This window comes from Amphiprion ocellaris, unplaced genomic scaffold, assembly GCF_022539595.1.
Source record: "Amphiprion ocellaris isolate individual 3 ecotype Okinawa unplaced genomic scaffold, ASM2253959v1 Aocel_unscaffolded222, whole genome shotgun sequence".
NCBI classification, from domain to species: Eukaryota; Metazoa; Chordata; class Actinopteri; family Pomacentridae; genus Amphiprion; species Amphiprion ocellaris.
In genome coordinates, this window is record NW_026559392.1 from 1 (window position 1) to 22240 (window position 22240).

The 22240-nt window shown below is 39.8% G+C and overlaps 1 protein-coding gene and 1 long non-coding RNA gene across 4 annotated transcripts; one reads left to right on the forward strand and one right to left on the reverse strand.

Moving 5' to 3' along the window:
* Positions 1 to 9610: 9610 nt before the first annotated feature.
* LOC111572668 (uncharacterized) lies at positions 9611 to 11271 on the reverse strand. Of its 2 annotated transcripts, XR_008600981.1 has the most exons (3): positions 10688 to 11238; positions 10461 to 10611; positions 9611 to 10378 (listed from the first exon to the last, which is right to left on the reverse strand). It is a non-coding gene; the product is annotated as an uncharacterized LOC111572668 (long non-coding RNA). The 2 variants fall into 2 exon arrangements; XR_008600980.1 differs by having other exon boundaries at positions 9611 to 10611; positions 10688 to 11271.
* Positions 11272 to 14831: 3560 nt separating this feature from the next.
* LOC111572652 (DNA-directed RNA polymerase III subunit RPC1-like) lies at positions 14832 to 21802 on the forward strand. Of its 2 annotated transcripts, none has more exons than XM_055008798.1 (4): positions 14832 to 14977; positions 17065 to 17229; positions 18329 to 18460; positions 21555 to 21802. In XM_055008798.1, the coding sequence occupies exons 1-4, from the start codon at positions 14972 to 14974 to the stop codon at positions 21648 to 21650; spliced, it is 399 nt and encodes a 132-aa protein (XP_054864773.1). In that variant the 5' UTR covers positions 14832 to 14971; the 3' UTR covers positions 21651 to 21802. The 2 variants fall into 2 exon arrangements, with proteins under 2 accessions (XP_054864773.1, XP_023132172.2); XM_023276404.2 differs by lacking the exon at positions 14832 to 14977 and adding an exon at positions 16316 to 16447.
* Positions 21803 to 22240: the final 438 nt, after the last annotated feature.

A 22240-nucleotide genomic window follows, 5' to 3' on the forward strand; every position in this document is an offset into this window, starting at 1 on the left:
GAGAAGTACTGAGAAACTTTTAAGATTTCATTCCTCAGACTGTCTAAAGGTTCAAACTAACAGAGAACTACTCAGGAACTTAGAGAATATCAGTCCTTGGACTGTCTGAAAGTTCAATCTAACAGAGAACTACTGTGGGACTTAGAAAATTTCAGCCCTCAGACTGTCTGAAGGTTCAAACTAACAGAGAACTACTCAGGAACTTAGAAGATATCAGTCCTTGGACTGTCTGAAAGTTCAATCTAACAGAGAACTACTGTGGGACTTAGAAAATTTCAGCCCTCAGACTGTGTGAAAGCTCAGGTCCTGAGGACTCGGGAGGTGTGGAGGCTTTGGAAAGTCTTGGAACTGAGGGTTCCACCCTCCAGCTCAAAGGTTGAAGTCCAACCTCCTGAGAAAAACGGTCGAGACGAGACTCGAGTTAAAAAAAAAACTCGAAAATGACAAAAACTAGATGACAAATGCGCAAAAAAAAGAAGATTTAGTATCTGAGCGAGTAGCTCAGGGGGATAAAAGAGAGACTACAGAGTCGAAGGTCGCAGGTTCAAGACCCGCCACTGACCTTTTTCTTTCTTTGTCTTTGTCAGGATTTTGATAAAACTTAAAAAGGGTCTGGTCTTGAACCAGCGACCTGCAGCTCCACAGGCAAACTCTTAACTCACTGAGCTACAGATCAGATGAAAAGAAATAATTTCGTCGTCCCTTTGACTTCGTAGTTCCTGAAGTGACCACATGGGCGGAGCCAAGGCGGAGTCTGGGTGGAGCCGGGGCGGAGAGTAGGCGGGGAGGTGGGTGGTGGCCTCCCCCCCTCTACTCCCCCACCGCCCACCACACCTTCCCCCGCCCCACGAGTTCTTCGAGTCTCGACAGGTTTTCCCGAGTTTCTGGAGTTTCCACGAGGTCGGAGGCAGAACAAGTTGTCATGAAGAGGTGTTGAAGTCGGTCAGGGTGGACTGACTTTTTACAGCGACTAGAAGGAAGACGACTAGAAGAGCAGGTCTTTAACCACCATCCATAAAATCCATGGAGTCGGCTCCAGAGAAAATGAAGGGAGGTCAACTTTTATCAACCTCCATCCAGATGTTCAACTTGATATCTTTACTTTGAGATTTTTAGCACCACAAACCTTTAGTATCACACTTTATTATCATTTATTAGGACTTTAATGGAATCCACCAGCAGATTTACTTTTTGTTGACAAACTTTATTCTTGTCGTTGTGGGACTGCAGTATTTAAAACTCTTCCTTCTATTTGACCTCATGTTTATTAGTTTTAGTTTAGAAAGTTATTTTTAGTTGCCCATTAGTCTCTGAAAAACCAAATAATAAATTGGATTAGTCACAAAATTTTAATTTCTTACTTTGTCATATTTTAGATATGACAAAAAATATAAAAAATAAAGTGTCTTCAGACAATTTGACCTGTAAGTGGCGTTATATAAATAAAATTGAATTAAAATTGTATATATCTTGTAATGGAGTAATTCAGCCATATATGTTGGAAAACACATTTTCTTTGTCCATTAATCTGTTGTTTTCTCCAGTAATTCATTTATTGTTTTGCTTTATAAAATGTCAAACCCAAATATATTAAGTTTGCTGTCATAAAAACCAAAAAGATTTACATTCATGATGCAGGAATCAGGCAGTTTTTCACTTTTTATCTTAGTTTAGTCAGAAAGATAGTTGATAATGTGTGAATTGTTGCAGCTTGTGAGCCGTAGAAGGTTTTAATCTTTGGGGCCGAGTGTCAAAAAACATTTAGAAACCAACATCAACAAAACACTCAACAAAGATTTGAACATCATTTGCATGACAATGTCTAATTAAAGGACATTTATTTCCAACGTAAATGTGTGATATTCATCCTCTGGAGCTTTCTCTTCACATCGTCTTCCACCTGGACTGGTTTGGTCGGGAGCATGTGCAACAAACATTTGAAAAACTGCACTTTAACATCAATGAATGACACTGAAGTTTAATCTCTACATAAATGAGACTGAGTCTGGATGTGCTGCTCTTTCATTAACTCCTAAGTTTAGGGAAAGTTAAAACAAAAGACAGTTCAGATAAGACGTGAGAATGAGCTTATTTTGAACAAACATCTCAGACTTTCTGAGCTTCAGCACCTAAAGCAAGATATTTTAACAACAAGCAACTCAAGAGATCTAGAAGTTGGAGAGAGTTAGCTTTAGCTGAGCCAAAGAACATGTGGGACGCTAACCTAGCAAACATTTCAGACTTTTCTCTGTGAATTCTGAGAAATAATTTCCTATTTAATGACAGAGCTACACATCTTAACTCAGTCTCATTAAAACACTCTAATTCAGTGTCATCCATCCATATTAAAGTGCAGTTACCCAAAAAGTTTGTTGCATGAGCTCCAACAAAACCTGTCCAGGTAGAAGGCCACTTTGACAAACAGGAAGTGGAAGATTCCAAGCAGATTTATAGAAGGGGGAACCGGACTGTACTAAGTGTGGTCGAGTATAGAGGGGTGTTTTGTTGGTTTTAAGGCTGATAATGATTATTAGTAAAACATTTAGAGTATATTCATTTGGATATTCATTTGCAGTAAATGAAAGTATTTAAAATCTTGGAGTTAAACTTACAAGAACACAAACTTTAACAGAAAACTTTGTTGATACGTTTTTGTTTTGTTTACAGATGTTAAAGGAGTTTTATTCATGACGTATAACCAATCAAATCACTCCAGAAGACAGAGCGACCACAGGTAGATCAAGGTTCAGAGCCAAAGTAGCGCCATTTTTAAATTGATTTATTACCGTAAATCGGTAAAAAACAAAATACTGATAATCAGTAAATCAGTCAGCCCAGAATTACTACAATTCTACAATGTATGTCTCTTTCCTTTGACTTGTTATTTGTATAATATACGATGTATATGATGGTGTTTTTCATACCAAAGGCTATACTATGATGTTTTCTAAGAGACATACCATGCTACTCTGTTTTTCTGGCTCTGGGCTGCTGCACTCCTCCTCTGTTGTTTTCTGGATTGTACTCAGCTGCATGCCTTCGTCCACCCGGCCTCCGTTGACTCGTCCCGCCTGCCGTCTGGAGCTGAAGCTGGATTGGAACAGACCAAAGTACAGTCCAATCACGATGCCAGCTGCCTCTCAAAAGGCTCCTTCATCTGGCAGGTGGCAGCACTTCTTCTGAGGGGAAGCTGAGCTGGCCTGGCAGAACTTTGGAGATGTGTTCCAGTGGTTGGTGGATGTGTGGGGAGATAGAGAGGGACCTTTGAATTGTTCAGAAAGGAAAACAGGGAACCCATTGGTAGTTTTAGTTTAGGCTGCTACTGCGGTGTGTTTTTGGGTTTTAAGAGGTGAACAGGAAGAGGTTTTTTTCGTATTGATTATCTTTTACTTTGTTCCCAGTTGGAATGCCCATCAATGTCAACATGAAGTTCACTTTTAGTTCTGTTTATTTTTATTTTACTAACACCCATTTGCTTTTAACCCCCTCACATGTTGTGTTGTTGTAAACTTACTCTTTCAAATAAATACTCTTCTAACCCTCTGGAAACCAGCGTTTGGACTGTTTTTGTGTTGCTCCTGACCTACTTCAGACAGTCAGGACAAAACAATGTTTTGTGGACTAAAGGCTATACAATGACGTTTTTAGAGCAACATGCTATACTCTGACATTTTTAGAGCAACATGCTATACTATGACGTTTTTAGAGCAACATGCTATACTCTGACATTTTTAGAGCAACATGCTATACTATGACGTTTTTAGAGCAACATGCTATACTCTGACATTTTTAGAGCAACATGCTATACTCTGACGTTTTTAGAGCAACATGCTATACTCTGACGTTTTTAGAGCAACATGCTATACTATGACGTTTTTAGAGCAACATGCTATACTATGACGTTTTTAGAGCAACATGCTATACTCTGACATTTTTAGAGCGACATGCTATACTATGACGTTTTTTGGGCGACATGCTATACTATGACTTTTTTGAGCGACATGCTATATTATGATGTTTTCTGACCGACATGCTATACTCTGACATTTTTAGAGCGACATGCTATACTATGACGTTTTTTGGGCGAAATGCTATACTATGACGTTTTTAGAGCGACATGCTATACTATGACGTTTTTAGAGCGACATGCTATACTATGACGTTTTTAGAGAGACATACTATACGATGACGTTTTTTGGATGACATGCTATACTATGATGTTTTTTGGACGACATGCTATGCTGTGACATTTTTTGGACCAAAGGCTATACAATGATATTTTTAGAGTGACATGCTACACTATGACGTTTTTTGGGCGACATGCTATACTATGACGTTTTTTGAGCCACATGCTATACTATGACATTTTTTTACACAGCACTTATGCAAAAAAAGATTACCTTCAAATGCTCCACTGTCTTTAAAGACAGCTTTTCCACGTAGATGGAAGAATTCTCGTCTGGGGCCTCCAAGGTCTTCTGCATCCTCATTGGTGTCTTCATCGCTGGCAAAAGTGACATACAGCATGTCTGTGCTGTCAGCGAATCTATGCCTGCTAAACTGTCGGAGGGCAGTCGTCCACACATTCTCTCAGCTCATGTAGATTGGTCTGTAGGCTGTTGTGACCACCCTCTCACTATGTGCCCATACTATTCCTATGATTTCTTCTTTGGTCAAAGTTCTCGCAGACCTTCAAAACAAATATACTAAATATACATTTTGACAAACCTGATGCTGCTTTTAAAACATTCAACACATCTGAATTATATGCTATATGCCTATATGCTGAAATTGAGTGATGTGGAGGCTTTTGTATCACACAGAATGTAAATATATGCCATCCAAGGAAAAAAAAATCCACATCACTGTTTACATAAACCTACTTTGACCAGTGTTGAACTTCAAAATTAATAAAAAAAAATTAATTCTATCAAGGGCGTCTTTAATCAATCCTAGGCTTAATTCAATTTGCCAACAGATATCCTGATTTGCACAAAACATATCAACCTGTTCTCATTTCCAGTGTGTCCTACATTACGTTATTTGGCCACATATGACAGCTTTACTTACCGATCTTAGTGACGTGGTGGTCGCGGCAAAACTTGAAGTACGTGAGGGGCCGGCCAGAGGTATCTGTGGTGTGGAAACCTGAAACAAAGTTTTAAATGTCAGATGTGGTGGAAAAGCCCCTGTCCCTAACACAGGGTAGGTAGACTGGTTAAAGACTGGGCAAAAGTAATTATCCAATTTTAAGTAGTTAATTACTTACGAACCTATAAAACACTGTTTCGGTTAATATCTCTTTCTACATTGTGTCTCAAGTCACTACACTTAAATCACTTCAAATAACTACACAAAATGTTGGCTTATCAATAAATGAATCAATTTCAAGATGACTTACAAGTGGATCAGGGTTGATTTATTTTACAGATGGAAATATTATTATTATTATTAAATAAAGATCTCTCATTAATCACTAAAGGTTTGCGTGTATAAAAACATACATATTACAACATATTAAATATATTTAATACCAACATATTTAAGATCTAACTATATGTAGCTTAACTCCTGGACTTGCGGCCTAAATTGGAGGAATTTTAGACTTGTAAAGACCAGGTAAACCTTAGCTGGCAATCAAGCTAACGTTAGCTACTTGTAAATTACATTTTAACATATTAATCACAGCCCAGCATGGTCACTGTTGCTACTGGTACCCACTAAGCAGTGATTAAATGAGCTTACGTTTTTCAAACACAGCAATAGGAAATCTTTAATGTGAATCACATAACCTTTGCTAGCATCACACTGACGAAAGGTAACGTTAGCCTGTCGGTCTGGCTAATTAAGTTAACAGTAACTCTGTCCAGAATGAGTTAATGAGTTGAAATTCAACCGCTTCACTTACCGTTTGTGGTGTGGACTAAAGTGCAGCCCGTACACCGGCCATAACCGCCCTCTCGCGTTGGTCTGATTGGAGCGAGCCCGCCATGTCTGCTTCTTCCCCTCGCATCACCCACTGAGCCGCAGTCGGCGGTGTGGGCGGGGCTTCGTGAGCTGAGGCTACGGCAAGGGGCGTGGAAGACTGGCGTTAACCTGCCTAATTTGCATAATTTCTAAACATTTAGCTTTACACTTGGCAAACGATTTAGGATTTAGATTTAGATTTAGATTTAGATTTATTGAAACATGAGCTATATATATATATATATATATATATATATATATATATATATATATATATATATATATATATATATATATATATATATTTTTTTTTTTTTTTTTTTTTTTACCTTTGGGGTTTCCTTAAATGACAACAAACCAGCCTCACCTGACTGTAAAAAGGTGATTTCTGCTCTCAGTGTTAACAATAAAAACAAACCAGCTGCGGTCTCACTCATTTAGGTTTAGATTTAATATTTAGATTTAATATTTAGATTTAACATGTAGACTTAGCATTTAGATTTATTGAAACATGATATATATATATATATATATATATATATATATATATATATATATATATATATATATATATATATATATATATATATATTTTTTTTTTTTTTTTTTTTTTTTTTTTTTTTTACCTTTGGGGTTTCCTTAAATGACAACAAACCAGCCTCACCTGACTGTAAAACGCTGATTTCTGCTCTCTGTGTTAACAATAAAAACAAACCAGCCTTGTAGGTACTTTCTGTCAGCTTGCTCACATCATCCCGACCCCAAGACATGACTGCAGGTTGTTCATTCAGACCAGAAATAGAAAAAAAAGCTTCAACAATTCAAAAAAAAAAAACAAAACAAAACAAAAACAAAAAGAGAAATAAAAAATCTGGTGTGTGGTGTTAATCCAGATGCTCCCTCAGTCCCTGGTAGTAAATCCCAGAGCTGCTGCTGCTCTCAGACTCCGCTCATGTGGCCACAGAGACGCTCAGCAGCACGGAGGACGGGACACCAGGAATGTATTAATGATAAACAGGAGGGAATGTTAGAAGGTTTTTTATATTATCATTAATGATAATATAAAAAATCTTGTAACAGTAGGTTTAGTGAAAAGTCTGAGTTTGTTAACCCTGAAATGAGGGAAACTCAGGGTTTTCTGTTTCGCAAGGGGAAGTAGCTCAAACTAGAGACAGAGGGGTAACTCTAACCTGTTTCAGAAAGAGAGGTAAGTAAAGCTTTTGGTTAGTTACTGTAGTAACGGAGTCTATGAATGTAACCTGGTCGGGACCAGGTTTATCTCAGTAAACCTTGAGTTCCTCTCCGTCTCTGGCCTTTGTCAGCCACATGTGTTATTTGATTTTGTTATTCATTCAGTCAGCAGGTGAGTTTTTGTGAAGCCTAGTTCTGCTGTGTGTCAAAATGTCATGTCCTTTGATTAATGGTGCAGTGGATGAAGGAGCAGCATTACTGTGCAGAGAATTAAATATTTTTTGGGAGATTGTTATCAGACTGTGCATAGAGGTTGTTGCATTTCTGGATAGTTGTCTTTTAGAGTGGTACTGTTTTACATCACAGTTCATAATCTACATCCACAACCTAATCTGTCCTTACATTTGTGACATTACCAAGTGCAGTTATGGTGTGACATCCCAGCAGATATTGTGTGTTGCACTGTGGTTCTTTGCAAATGGAAGTGTTTCCATATAATGTGTGAGGTGCAGAGCACTTCAGTAAGGCAACTGTGTGTAGGAGAGGCAGGAAAGTGTGCTTGGCCTTGAAAGGGTTTTTACTCATCTTTGTGGTTTTCCCTGGACATAAACCTGTCAGAGCCATGAAGGAGGAGTTTCACAGGATTGCAGATCAATGATGTAGAGATCTGTTAAATTAATGTTACATTATGTTCTGTTAATGACATCATGTTGCAATGTCAGATTGGGATTAGTAATTTTAATGTCTTTTAGGATTTCTCAGTGTGATTGGCTGCATAGATGGCACACACATCACCATCACAGTTGCCTCACATATTGAAGCTGATTATGTGAGTAGGAAGTGCATTCACAGCATAAATGTGCAGGTGGGCTGCAGGTAGATTGAGTACAATTTCAAAATGTTAAAGGCTGCATTATAGTTCAACATGTGTTATTTTCTGCACTGTTAAGATCATATGTGGTGCTGAGTATATTATTTCTAGTGTGGAGGTCAAGTGGTGTGGTTTTGTTCATGGCTTGAGGATTTGTGATGAGTTTAACTTGAGCAATAGACTGCAATGTGCTAAGTTGCCTAAAGATTTTAACAATATGATTGACTTGTCTATGTTCTTCAATATAGTCTAATGTATCCAGTGTACATTACAGGAGAGTTTGATGGTCTTTTGGTGGGTGATAGAGGTTACCATGTCAAGCCAGAGTGATGATCTTCTAAGTTGACCCCCAACAGAAGCTTCAAGCAGGCTCATTGTAGGACAAGAGCACAGGTGTAGATGATCCTAGGTTTGGTGAAAGCTCATTTATAGTGTCTATGTCACCTCAGGGTCATTCTTGAGAGGGCCTGTGATATTCTTGTGGCCCGTGTTGTTTTTCCTTGTATTGCTGCAAGTAGAGGAGAGCAACATTTTGCCGTTTAATTTGAAGATGTAGGTGATGAACTTTTTCTTTATTTCATACACATGAAAGAGCTAGTTTAGTTTGTTTTTCCAATAGTTTACATAATTCACCTGTGAACATGCAGTCATGTCTGAGTTGTGTTGCAGTGTTTACATTTGCTAGATGTGGCCTTGTAATGTGATTATTCCAGGCTAGCTGTAAATTTCTGTATATATATTGTTTTATTTAATTTTGCTCTTTCATTTTTCTTCCTGTTCCTCTTTCTATAGTTTCTGTATTTTTTATTACTCTCTTCCATGTTCCTAGTGTGACACCAACAGCCGAAACCAAATTCCTTGCATGTTGTGTACTTACTAAAGCTGATTCTGATCACTTTTCTGTCTTTGGTCTAGGCAAGAGGAAAAGGTGCAACAGAAAATTGGACCTTCCAAGCGTACTTGTGGAGATGCAGGCCGAGAAGGAGCGGAACCGTGCCCAGCATGATGAGAACATCTGGTTGCTCCTCAGCGAGGCAAGAGAGAATGAAGCGGCCTTGCAGCGGGAGGAGATGGCCCAGAATGCTGCCTTCAACCAGTCAGTTCCTGGCTGTGCTGGGGCAGCTGGTGCAGGCAGTGCTGGGTGTACTGGGGCAGCTGGTGCAGGCAGTGGGCAGCCAGTGAGTCCACCTCCCAGAGACTTGAGATTTAGTTGTATATAGTTTTACTTTTAGCCCTCCACTGTAGGAGAGGCCCACCACAGTTTGTACTTTGCACATTGTAAATAGTTCTGATTTTGCTGCTGACTAATAAACTATTTTGTGACTTATGTGATTGCATCATAACTTTTCATTTTGTCTGTTAAGACACTGGTAGGAAAAGAGTCAACAGTCTGAACCAAACAGTTCTGTATTCCCTAATGTGGCGAAATTCGAGGAATGTTTGTAGCCAATTAGACCAATTATGGTCCCGACAACGCCACCTGGGACTTGCACCCAGGAAATCCTAGCTCAGGTGTGTTTCACTGTCACTAAACCAATTAAGGCTCAACAGGTTCCATTAACACAGGGGGGGCGAGACGTGTTCAAATTTAACAATGTTTATTAACAGTTTGTAAGGAAGGAAATAATGTCACACAGCAGTTAACATATACTAACTAAAAGAAAGAATGGGCAACAAGGAATAAAAAAAAAAAAAAAAAAAAACCCCAGGCTGGGGCTTAACCTGTGGCAGGACAACCAAAAAGGGGAGAGGAATCCTCAAATGAATCACCCGTGACACTGCAAATAATACACACACAAAACCAAAAAAAAGGGGGGACCGTGAAGAAGACACCACCAGCAGGAAATAACTGCCACAGTAAGCCACAGCACCTGTACACAGAAGGCAGAGACAAAGATTAATAAAACGCGGCCAAACTAACCATAACTGGTGTGGACAAAAGAAAACAAAACCAAAGAACAATAAATGATGAATTAAATCAATACATGAGGCTAAATAAACTCACAAAGAAAATAACAAAAACACAATTAAAGTAATGCAACAAAGCAAACCAAGACACCAAAAGGAAATACCTGAATTAATTTCCAAATAACAAAGAAAACAAAACACCATCAAGTGAAGTAGCCCTTGCAGCTGTACAAGTTCTGGCACAGCAGCAACACAACCAGCCTCTGCACTGAGCGGACGCAGACGGCACTCAGCCGTACTGGGCTGAGAAGTCCGCTCCAAGCCGCCGCAAACAACTGAATGAAAAAAACATAAACAGTTCACCAAACAAATATTAAAGAGAACCAAAACAGCAGCTCAGCTTGAAGTGATGGTGGCAGTCCGATTATGCCGGGCTGTTAACTGGAAAGAAAAATAACACTGAGTTAAAAAACTCATTACATAAAATCAGAATAGCGGCTGGGGAAACCAACCCGTCACGTACCTGGCAACTGGAGGGTGTGAGCCACAAGAATACGGCTCGCACACACGCGCACACCCACACCCACCCAGAGCGAGCCTGTGATCCTATGCCCAGCAGGGCTCCAGCAGATCCCCGCTTCACCCCGGGGAATTCACCCCAGCACTCAGCCACGCTGGAAGGAGTGGAAATATGGTGATCAGCAGATGTAATCACACGCCACAAATAAAAGAAGGCGGCAGAACACTTACGTATTCAGACAGCATGCCTTGACGGCAATCACAACAGCTGGATACACCAGAGAACGGCTGCGTCCACCAACGCCGTCATGCCAAACCACAGCCACCACGGAAGCAAGCAGGGAGCGGAGGACAGGAAGCTCCACCGCTGCACACCTGAATATAAAGGGCGCATGGTACCGCCCAGCGATTACGGTACTCGCACCGCTGGCACGGCGCCCAACAGCGGCCAGGAGGGAGACGACCTCCTGTCACACTAATAATGCATTTATGTTTAATGGGATTTAACATGTTTTAACACAAACTCCTTTATGGTTCATAATTCCGTTGACTGAAGTACACCAAAGCAATACTGATTTATCAAACTGGAATATTCTTAAAACAGCAGTTTTAATGTTTTGGTGTTTAATTTGTCATGTAATCTTGCTAACCTTCACAAATAAAACAATAGCACAGACACATCTGCAAAAGGTACAAAAGTTTATTGTCAGAATTGCATTAAAGAAAACAATAGCAGTCTGGGGACTGAAAAACGGAAGTATAGCGAGAAGAATAACTTAACTTTTGCATGACACGTAGTGCATCAGTGCATCCTGTACATCTCTGTCCCTCCTCCTCTACACCTTGTGTCACTGCAGGCTCATGTGCTGCTGCTTCAGGTAAATCCCATGAAGTCTCATCAGAGAGCATCTGAAACACATACACAGCATACATATTTTAATACCTAATAGCGACAAACTGCAGCCATTACAGGGTCGTTCACAGGACTGATACACGATAGCTAGCGAACTAGCATTAGCTTACCCTCATATGTCGTCTCGTTCATATCCTCTTGTCTTCAGCTTGATACTGCTGCATCGCCTCCCAAACTCTCCTGTGTGTCTCCTGAGTGTTCCGACTCGCCGCTCTCAAGCTTTCTCCGACTCTTCTATTACTTTGAATCTGACAGAAAGCCACAGACCTGAGCAGCAGGTGAACCATCGTCTCCGTTATGTTGCGTTTGTGTCGCACGCAAATGACGTTAAGGGACTTTCGGCTCGCTGCGCTATGACGACTCCACCCACGATGACGCTATATGGAAAAACAACTAAACCGAGACGAGCCGAGTCAGATACAATAGTGGCGAACCGTACCGCGCCGAGTAGATGCTTGTGAAATCGCGGCTCAAGAGACTCCCCACCTCCGGCAGGGGAGGAGGGAGGAGGCGGGGCCGTGACGTCACGAGTGGCGTTAAACGAATTAAAGTTTCTCAACGGATGAAACCAAATAAAAGCAAAGATCAGTGGCGACTCTGGCGCGTTAGGAAAAAGAAACTCAAGCAGCCATGACGCATGATTGGTGATGGCACAAGCTGCTGGTGATTAGATGGAAATACTGTGACTGACCCACAGAGGGCGGTGTAGTACTACAGGTAATACAGTATGTGGTTGGAGTCTTACTGTACGGTGTGATCAATTACATTGATATATATATATATATATATATATATATATATATATATATATATATATATATATATATATATATATATATATATATATATATATATTAAAAAAAACCATACACACACACACACACACACACACACACACACACACATACATATATATATATATATATATATATATATATATATATATATATATATATATATATATATATATATATATATATATATATATATATAGCCACATCAAACCACATCCACATTTTATTCATACGATACCCAGGTTTACCTCAGCTATGATCCTAGGAACTTGAATTAAATTTTCCACTTATAAACTTTTTCAGGGATATTTAAAAATGGTTTGCTCAAAATTTCCTGCAGCTTAACTTAAAATAGGACTCATAATTGGCACTGTCTCTTACAAGACTCAGCTTGCAAACATACAAATTCTCATCTTATCTCCAAATCTATCATGCCTCTTCTGTCAATCTATTTGACTTGGCTAAAATGAAGTTATTTCCGTCCACCGAAACACCTGAAACAGTCATCAATGATTTTATTTCATCACAGCTAGATTATTGCAACTCCCTTTTCTCTGTCTGCAGCAAAAAGTCTCTCTCCTCTCAACATTTTTAACGAGCACACATTACACCTGTCCTTTCGTCTTTGGCTGCCTGCTAGTTTTAGAGCTGATTTAAAAATTTTTTTACTTTTAAAGCTCTGAATACTTTTCCCTCAAAAAATCCAAAGTGCCAGGCAGTTCAGGCAGGTGTTATGAAGGTGCTCTCAGTTAAGGGAATGAGAAGCTCAAAAAGTACTGCTGTGGCATGCAAAAGTAAAAATACCCTTATTCACATCGTTATTTCATGATGTAGGCTAATTCTGAAAACATAGGCAGGACTTGTACACGATAAAACAGAGCTGAGGTACAACCCACGGGTGGCGACACAAACATTAGGGTGTAATCCACAGTATCCAACGTAAGTAGGTGCAGAATGATTGGAAACACCTGAGCAGGAACTAAATACATAATATAAAGGAAACATGCATCAGAATATCTGGAAAGCTAACTTAGGCCAATGGTCTTCAGCTGGATACCCCCCCACAGTGCAACAGCAATCACCAAGTAATGCAGCAGTACCACCTTTCTACAGCTTCTGGAGAGGACTGCCTTCTGCTCCCTTCCTCTTTAGAGGTGGACACTTTAATGCAATGAGCCAACGTCCAAGAAACCAAGTATTCAGTTCAGTATTTAGTAAATATTTTCTCGGTGGAGGAATGCAGAGTGTAATTACAACCAAGCTAATGTAATCGTGAGACTAAAATAATGACAAATTAAATTTGAAAGTTCGAAATGAGGGAAGCAAGGTAGTATAATTCACTCAAATGGTCCATGTGTTGTTTCAAATAACCTGGTTCCACACAGAGTAAGAACATCACAGCAGATAAGTGACAGATAGAAACATCAAAGTGGCTGAATTGGAGCCTGACGTCTTGCAACTCTGATGACTCATATCTGTGGATTGTGGCTGTGCTCAGGTTGGTCCTGCTCTGCTGCCGTCGTTCATGAACTCAGACCTATCATGGTCCGTCCAGCCTCCCTCTGATGGCACAAAAAAGTGGGCTGACAGAGTTTCACAAAGCCCAGCTGGCAGGTTTTGTTATGAAAACACATTAGAGCTCTGTTTGTAGTGGTGCATTACAGGAATAATCTAAATACAGCGCTAGTAGAGCTGTTTGTCTGGGCCCATGTTGCTATCTGACACTGTATTTTGTTGCAGCAGCTGATTTGTGTTTGATTATTGTAAGTTTTGGAAGACCTTATCATCAGACTGACATTTTGCTATGTATACTGACAAACATGTTTGAATCTCTGTGCCACGCAACAAAATTACAAAGTTCCACTGCTTACCAAATTCTCATTTTTTTTAAATACAGGGGGTTTATGATTCTCTTTGAGCTGTTTCCTGTCATAACTGCCGCACTCACAACTCACTTGGAGAAAATCAGACACCATAAAATTTGGAGTTGTTTTGAAAGTTAGAACTTTTGGGCAAAGCATCAGCAAGCTCTCAAGTTGTTTTGTCTGGAAATGAATTAAATGCTTATCATGAGGCTTTTCTGACCCTTATTCTACCAACTAAAGACAATATGAACCAAACATCACAGTAATAATGTTTGCAGCTTAAAAGGTTTATCTCAGTCATGAAATTATATTATTTTTGTATTTATTTATTTAAATTGTGCAGGCAGGATTAATGAAGCAGACAAAAAAATGTCTGTTGAAATCCTGTTTTGAACAGTGATGCTGAGTTTGGACATGTCAGCTGCTTATATTAATTATATATATATATATATATATATATATATATATATATATATATATATATATATATATATATATATATATATATATATATATATATACATATATTTAAACATTCATATGGATTGTGTCAGATAATTTTGGGGCTCCACACACATCAGAGGTGATGGAAACTGCTGCACATACATGGAAAAAAGAAATGTACAGTGTAGATCATTCATTTAACTGCGTATCAACATTTTCCACGCACAGGCCCGTGCGTGTTCTATTGGAAGCCATGGCAACAGCACGTGATGAGCCTATAAAAGGCCTGCAGACCTTCCATCGTTCTCTTTTGCACTTGGACGTCTTCGTGATCGTTTGGCAAAAGGACCCGAAAGCTGGATAGCTGAGCTCGAAAGCCTGTTGGAAACTAACGTTTTGACGGAAAAACTCATCGGACACCCGGAGGAAATTAAAGAAGAAGAAGAAAGAAGAAGACAGCAGCAGTCGGAGAGAAGCAGCACCTGTCCAGACAGACACCATGGAGGTACGAACATTTAACTCGTGATTTTTCTGTGTTTATTTCATTAAATGACCTCTTTTCAGTACAAAAATGGAAGTTTCGTATGTAACAGAATTTCATGTCCCGTTTGAAAAACAGAATTTGTGTGATAGTGATGTTTTCTGGGTGTAACACTGTTCAATTTTACTGTAAAAATGGTAAGTTTATTTGTGTAGCAGCACGATTCACACACAAAGCAATTCAAGATGCTCTACAGTGGCAAAGAAATACATTCAGAAAAATGATTTAAATGTAGACATACATTAAAATCACAGAAATAAAATATAAAAGTAGACATCGAGATAACAAAAGTGCATTAAAAGACAAGAAAATAGATTGAGCATCGAAAAGAAAGCTGCAGTGAACAATATGATTTAAAAGGTTGCTTATAATGCTGTTATGATTTGCTAAAATAGTTGTTTTTATTTATTAGGGGCATTAATTAGTCAAAATTAGCTTAAATGTGTAGAAACAAGATGGCGTCTGCATCATTTTTCATAAAAAGCTCAAATCTGTATTTTTGGTAACCATGGAGACGATGGAACTATTAGGAGAAGTTAGGAGGAGACGTCACGTCGTCAGAACGTGTAGGTTAAAACGATGCAGCTGAGTTTGAAGATGTTCAGAGCAGATCCTGTTTATAAATGAATGTTCAGGTGTTGTTTAAAACTCACCGTCAGATTTGTGTTGTTCTGAACTCAGAGCTGAAGTGAACTCAGCGTCTGACAGTTAGAAACTGTGGAATCTGTCATGTAAACTCCACCTGTTGTTATTTCATCAGTCTGAAATGTGTTTTCACTCATTGTTGTTTTATTATTCAATTTATATTTCACTCCGAGTCAGACAGAGAGCTGTTTTGTTGTTTTATTATACAACTGAGTGACAGTATGTGCGCGTCCTGCGTCAAGGCGCCACGGTCTCCTCACAACTCTTTACAACTTCTAACCTGGAGATTCATTGAAAAAAACCTAAATCTTACTATAAAACTGTTTACAGAAGCTCACGCTTGTTTATTAATTTCGGATGAGGCTTGTTGTTGGATGCGCATAATATGGTGAGGGTAGCCAAGGGTCAGCGTGCGTAATTACGCACGCGGTTTTGCGCGCTGCAGCTGGTCGGTGTATCAGTGTTTTATGGTGGTGATGGAGAATGTGGCATCATCTTGTAAACACTCTCTGTGGATCACTGAAGGCCCTCAGAGCCTCTTTTCAAACTTTCTGATACTTTTCCAATGCGTGATAAGAAAAGCACTAGGGGCTTTGTTTGCATATTTTTTTGTTCATCCTTCAGGTAAATGCAGAAACAGTGCGTTACTCCATCTGCATGTCTAAATTACGAGTCAAACCTGGAGACATTGCTGTGCACGGCGAGGCGGTGGTGTGTGTGTCTCCACGAGAAAACAACAAAAGCTCCATGTACTATGTGCTGCAGTCATTAAAAGAAGAACTTCCTAAGGTGAGAATCTGATGTGACAGTTAAAAATAAAGTTAAAAAACTGATTTCTGTGCATACCGGCTTTATTTTTTCTAAACCTGAAACGCACACTTTTACCAAAATAAATATTATAGCTGCTATTTTCTTAAAAGGCTGCTGACCTCTAGAAAATGTAAGTCTAGAAAATGCAACCAACTTTGTGTGTCTGCCCTTTTGTGATAAACAGGTGGTTTGCAGTGCAGTTATATGACTGAAAACAGCTGCTGCCAGAAAGAGTCTGCTGAGAGTAGTGAGAGTTTGCTTAAATGGTGAAATAATTGGCTGGAAAATCAAAATGACTAAGAAGCTGAAATGTTGGAGCTAAAAAGTCAGGTTATAATTTTTGGGGGGTTTGTTAAAGCAACACCTTTCACATTTTATCATTCTATCTTTTGTATTATTTCTAAACCACAGTGCAGTAAGACAAATAAAATGGAAAAAAATATCTGTGCTGTTATGTAAATTTACGTAGTTCTCATAAATTGAGATATGATTCAAGTAAAGAACTACTTGTGTTCTGCTATGAAAAGGAAGCACAATGCCCTGCATTAGTCACTGCTTTTTTTTAATTAACACTGATGTCATTTCTCACTTCTTAGGTGGTGGTTCAAGGCATACCAGAGGTCGCCCGAGCAGTTATTCACATCGACGAACAGAGTGGCAAGAACAAGTACAAACTTCTGGTGGAGGGCGACAATCTGAGAGCTGTCATGGCAACTCACGGAGTGAATGGGAGTAGGACCACATCAAACAACACATACGAGGTAAGAGTCAGTGGAGAGTTAAAGCCAGTCGTGCTTTAGGTTGCTGTCTGTCTAAGCAGTATGCTAACCTGGATGTTTTCACTTTTTCATAAAGCTTTTGCAAAATAATTTCTGGTTTTGTGTTGCAGTTTTTTTCACTGCACTGCACAGAAATCTAAAATAGTTTACTTACACTGCTAACGAAGCACTGCTAACTGTGCGATAAACATGTTGCATTTCGAAAAAATTTTTGGAAAGCTTTTAGTGTGAAGCAGGATCGTTTCAGTTTGCATGTGATCACATACAAACGATGATTGTACAAACAGGAGCACAGGAGTGAGACTAAGCACTAACGAAGCAGACATTCTGGTTGAAGCTACAAAAGAACAGAGAGCTAAACGGCCCTTAAGGCTGACACACTGTCCCTCTGTAGTAGGTTGGATTTTTTTAATCCAGTTTAAGGTGTGATAAGTTGTGTTCAAGCGTTACTTATTTCCCTTGAACGAAAGAGGTTTTCAAAAACTGGGATAGTCTTAAAATGAGAGGTATTTTCCAACATTGGTCTGCAAGATTACATGAAGGTGATTTATAGCAGGACAGTTGTATTGAGTCAGGAGTCTGCAGAATACAGATCTGCATTCTACAACGCCAAACACCTTTACCAGTTGTAGAATGACCACTATTGTTCTGCAGAGGTTTCTGTTTGGCTCTATTTGGCCTGGTTTATGGTCTCTCAGGAGTATCTAGTCCCTTAGACTGTCCCAGCTTGAAGCCCAGTGCAGGTTACTTACTGTCGAAGGAAGAAAATGATTTTAATGTTTGTGGGTGGAAGCTGATAGCTTGATTTACATTAGGTAAAGGCGAATGTGTATGCGATGATGATTTCACATCTCTCCTATAAAAAATAGTAATTAATCTTGAACTTAGGTCAAGTCATTATTTATACAGCACCTTTAAGATAATGGCTGTTGAGCCAAAGTGCCAGAGAAGTTAGATGGCAGATTAAGACCCTACATCATAAGAGAAAATACCATGTGATTGATTTATTTGTGGATGCAGCCTCAAGACTAATGTCAGAATGTTTTTTCTTCTTTACAAGCTGCTCTGTGTCTTTGTTCAGGTTGAGAGGACTTTGGGTATTGAGGCTGCAAGATCCACCATCATCAATGAGGTTCAGTACACCATGGTCAACCACGGAATGAGCATCGACCGGCGTCACGTCATGCTTCTTGCTGATCTTATGTCCTATAAGGTATGAAACATTGCTCTCTCTCCCTGTGTGCGTTCATGAGTGTGTGTGTGTGTGTGTGTGTGTGTGTGTGTGTGTGTGTGTGTGTGCGCGCACACACACTCACTACCGGTCAAAAGTTTTAGAACACCTAAATGTTTCCAGTTCTGTATTGGAAAGTATGCATGTCCATGTCTCATTGTACTCTGAAATGAAAGCATAGAACACATAAACAAATGCTGTTCAAAAAAACCTATTTAGAAACCAAAATGTATTCTAAACTATTGACTCGTCAAAGTAGCCGCCTTTGCCAGATACAACAGCTGAACACACTCGTGGCATTCTTTCCACAATAGAAATCAAATAGTCTTCAGAAAGTTCTTCCCAACCCTGTTGCAGAAGTTCCCATAGATGTGTGGCACTTGTAGGTTGTTTTACTTTCACTCTTCTGTCCAATTCATCCCAAACCAGCTCCATGGGGTTGAAGTCTGGAGACTGTGCTGACACTCCATGTTTTCAAGCTCATCGTCTGGTTCTTTGTTCCTAAAGTAGTTCTGGCAGAGCGTGGACTGATGTTCTGGGTCATTATCTTGCTGTAGGATAAACCCCTGACCAGAGGGTTCTGCATGGTGCTGCAGAATGCTGTGGTAGCTGTTTAGGTTAGGGATGTGGAAAACAGATCCTTTAATAATGACTGAATGGACTGAAAAGTAGGCATTTATCATGCCAACCTTCCGAAATGCGTCACCTGTATGCCTCATCTGCAACGAAACTGTTGCTGTTGCAAAAGAATATAATCTGCGCCGTCACCACAACACTAAACATACAAATTTCAAGGATTCATATCCTGAGCAGTCAGAGGCCCGTCAGAGAAAAATGGCCACATTGAAATCTGCCTGCACCCGTGCAAATGGCATTATTACTCGAACTTTAACTGATCAAGAGAGAGTAAGGTGTGCATCTCTGCAGGCTGCCTGGGTGCTTTGCAAACATAACCGGCCTTTCACGGAAAGTGAGCTTTTAAAGGAGAGCATGGTCACGGTTCTGGAGGAACGGTGCCCCCGACAAATCCATGGACAGAGTTATTGCATCTGTCAAACAAATGCCTCTCTCTGCTTCAACTGCTGCACGTCGTGTCCACGTCTTGGCTGAGCATGTCCAGCCAGCTGTCATTGACGGGATCAAGGAAGCCAAATACATTTCACTGGCTATTGATGAGTCCACTGACAACACGGATATTTCACAGTTGTGCGTTTTTGTCAGATACTTTGATGGCAAAGATTTCCGAGAGGACCTGCTGGCATTGCTTCCGCTGGAGGACAACACCACAATTCTCCACAAACGTAGTGAAAATGATGCCGTTGGACGAGGCGTCCATTCAGAGCGAGCTGGCTGAAATGCAGGCTGCTCTCCATGGTGCTGAAAGCCTGAGCGCATTCTGGATGTCTTGTCCCGAGGACTATGGCACATTGAAGACGCTGGCTATGTATGTGCTCACCATGTTGGGTTCAACCTACACCTGCGAGGTTGGGTTCAACCTACACCTGCGAGGGCTGCGTTCTCCAAGATGAACTCGATAAAAACACACGAGAGGAACCGACTGTCAAACCAGTCTTTGGAGGACTGCTTGCGCATAAGTCTGACAGCGGCCAAGCCTGATGTGAAAAAGTTGGTGTCAGAGGGGAAATGTAACTTCAGCCATTAAGCAGTGTGAGGAGCCCATTTCAGCCTTGTGATCTGAAATCGCTGTAGCCCACTTAACGTTTTATTTGATGTGCGAACATTATTTGTGACCTGTTTTGTTCAGGTACCAGGTTAGTATTTATTTACCATGCTATTTTAAGTTATGCCAGTTGGTTTTTCCTCCTTTTTTTGTCCTGAGAAGTCTACTAGTTTGAAGCTTGTTGTTGAGACTTTGAAATAAAAACCAAATGTTAAGTAAGGGCATGAGGAAAAGTTATGTTAAACAAAAAAAAAAAAGAACTGTGTGAAACAATAAATGTTAAACAGTGCAGCGAGTCTGTCCTCATTTCGGAATGTAGCCTAAATAGAGTCATAAATGGTGGGGATTACTGATAGTTAAGAGTCTCAGTTATTGTTGTTTTCAGTTGCTTTAATAGTGTGGACCGCATGATATTTTCTCTTTGATCCTCACAATTTTGGAATCCAGTCGGGGGCCGGATTGGACGGTTCGGCGGGCCGGATTCGGCCCGCGGGCCGCCAGTTGATGATCACTGCTCTATATAGTTAGCCCTCCTATTACTTTTGGGGTCAGTTTGACTCCATTCAATCTTTAAAGTCTCTAAATAAATGATTGACGTTTTTTTTTTTTTTGCTTCATATTTAATGACGTTTCTTAATTTGATGAGGACGACTGGGGTAAACATAAAATGAACATGATGATATGTTTTCAATGTCCTGTACACATATTATACGCATCGGTGTCCTTTGTTTTAGCTGTATAAAACAGCTATCAACATTTTACACACATTTGTGTTGGTTATTTTGGATGATATTGAGGTCAGCACAATATGCACTTCTATAATCTTCCAAATGCTTCAAGGCCCTGCTGTAAGACCCGTATGGCTCAACGTGTTACGCGGGTAACGCATGTACAGAGCTGGCCCCCGACGCAGCGGCCCGGGTTCGATTCCTGCTCGCGACCCTTTGCTGCATGTCTTCCCCCAGCTCTTCTCCCCTGTTTCCTGTCTCTATCTCACTGTGCCTAAATAAAGCCGATAAAAAGCCAAAAAAAATAGCGTAAAAAAAAAGATTTGAATTTACTTTTGTAAATTTTACTTTGTTGTTAGTAAGTTGCTGCCACTTACAGCAGTGTTGACAGGCTTTTTTGAGAAAATGCAGTCATAGTCTGTTCATCGCACCCGTGTTTAATTTGAATAAAGGACAAAAGAAGCACTGTAATGCTTTGTATTTCTTGTTCCCATTTTACGCTCTGAACATAATGAACCATGATCTCAAAGCTGAGTGTGTGTGTGTGCCCAACAGTGATTTTTGTGTACTGCTACACCCTCACCTCTTCCTGTGTAATTCAGTAGCATTTGCCATTTATTGTCCTCTTGCACTGCTGTGACTGGACACTTTGTTTTTTGCTCCATAGGACCAGACCTGCTGGGATCTGTACAGATGTCTCGATGAGGGTGGGAGTGGTTTCAGTAAAGGAGAGCTGGATCAGTCTACAAACACATTGTTGTAACCAGTGTGGGAAATCTTTCAGGCAGTCAAGTTATTTGAAACGTCATATGCTCATCCACACGGAAGAAATTAGTTTTTTACTGTGATATTTCCTCATGTTTGACAAAGTGGTTATTATCTTAACTGTGAAATAAAAGCCCTCCTTAAACGTTATTTAATCTAGTCTCTTTTTCAAAAGAGGCCTGAGAACAACAGACATTCCAATAAACTACCCTTAGTTAGTAAAGTGAAACTAAATATTAACTATATATATAAACTATTGTACCCAAAACCTCCACTGCCATATTAGAACAGGATATGCTTTTATTTCTAAAACATTGCCAATGATTTTGACAAATCATTCTGTGGTTTTATTTGAGAAAGTTGTTGCCCCAGCATTGTCCTACAGGGGGCAGTTGTTTTAAAACTACATTTGTCTTCCATGTGTCACCATTTGCTTGCATATTTCATAAACATCACAATCACTAATTTCCAACTCTATACTGATGATATTTTCCTGGTTTTCTTAGCTGGCTGGAGATGAATTTTTGCATCCCTACCCTGATTTTCATTATCGAGGCTCGCTTTTTCCCCTAACATTCTCCCACAACG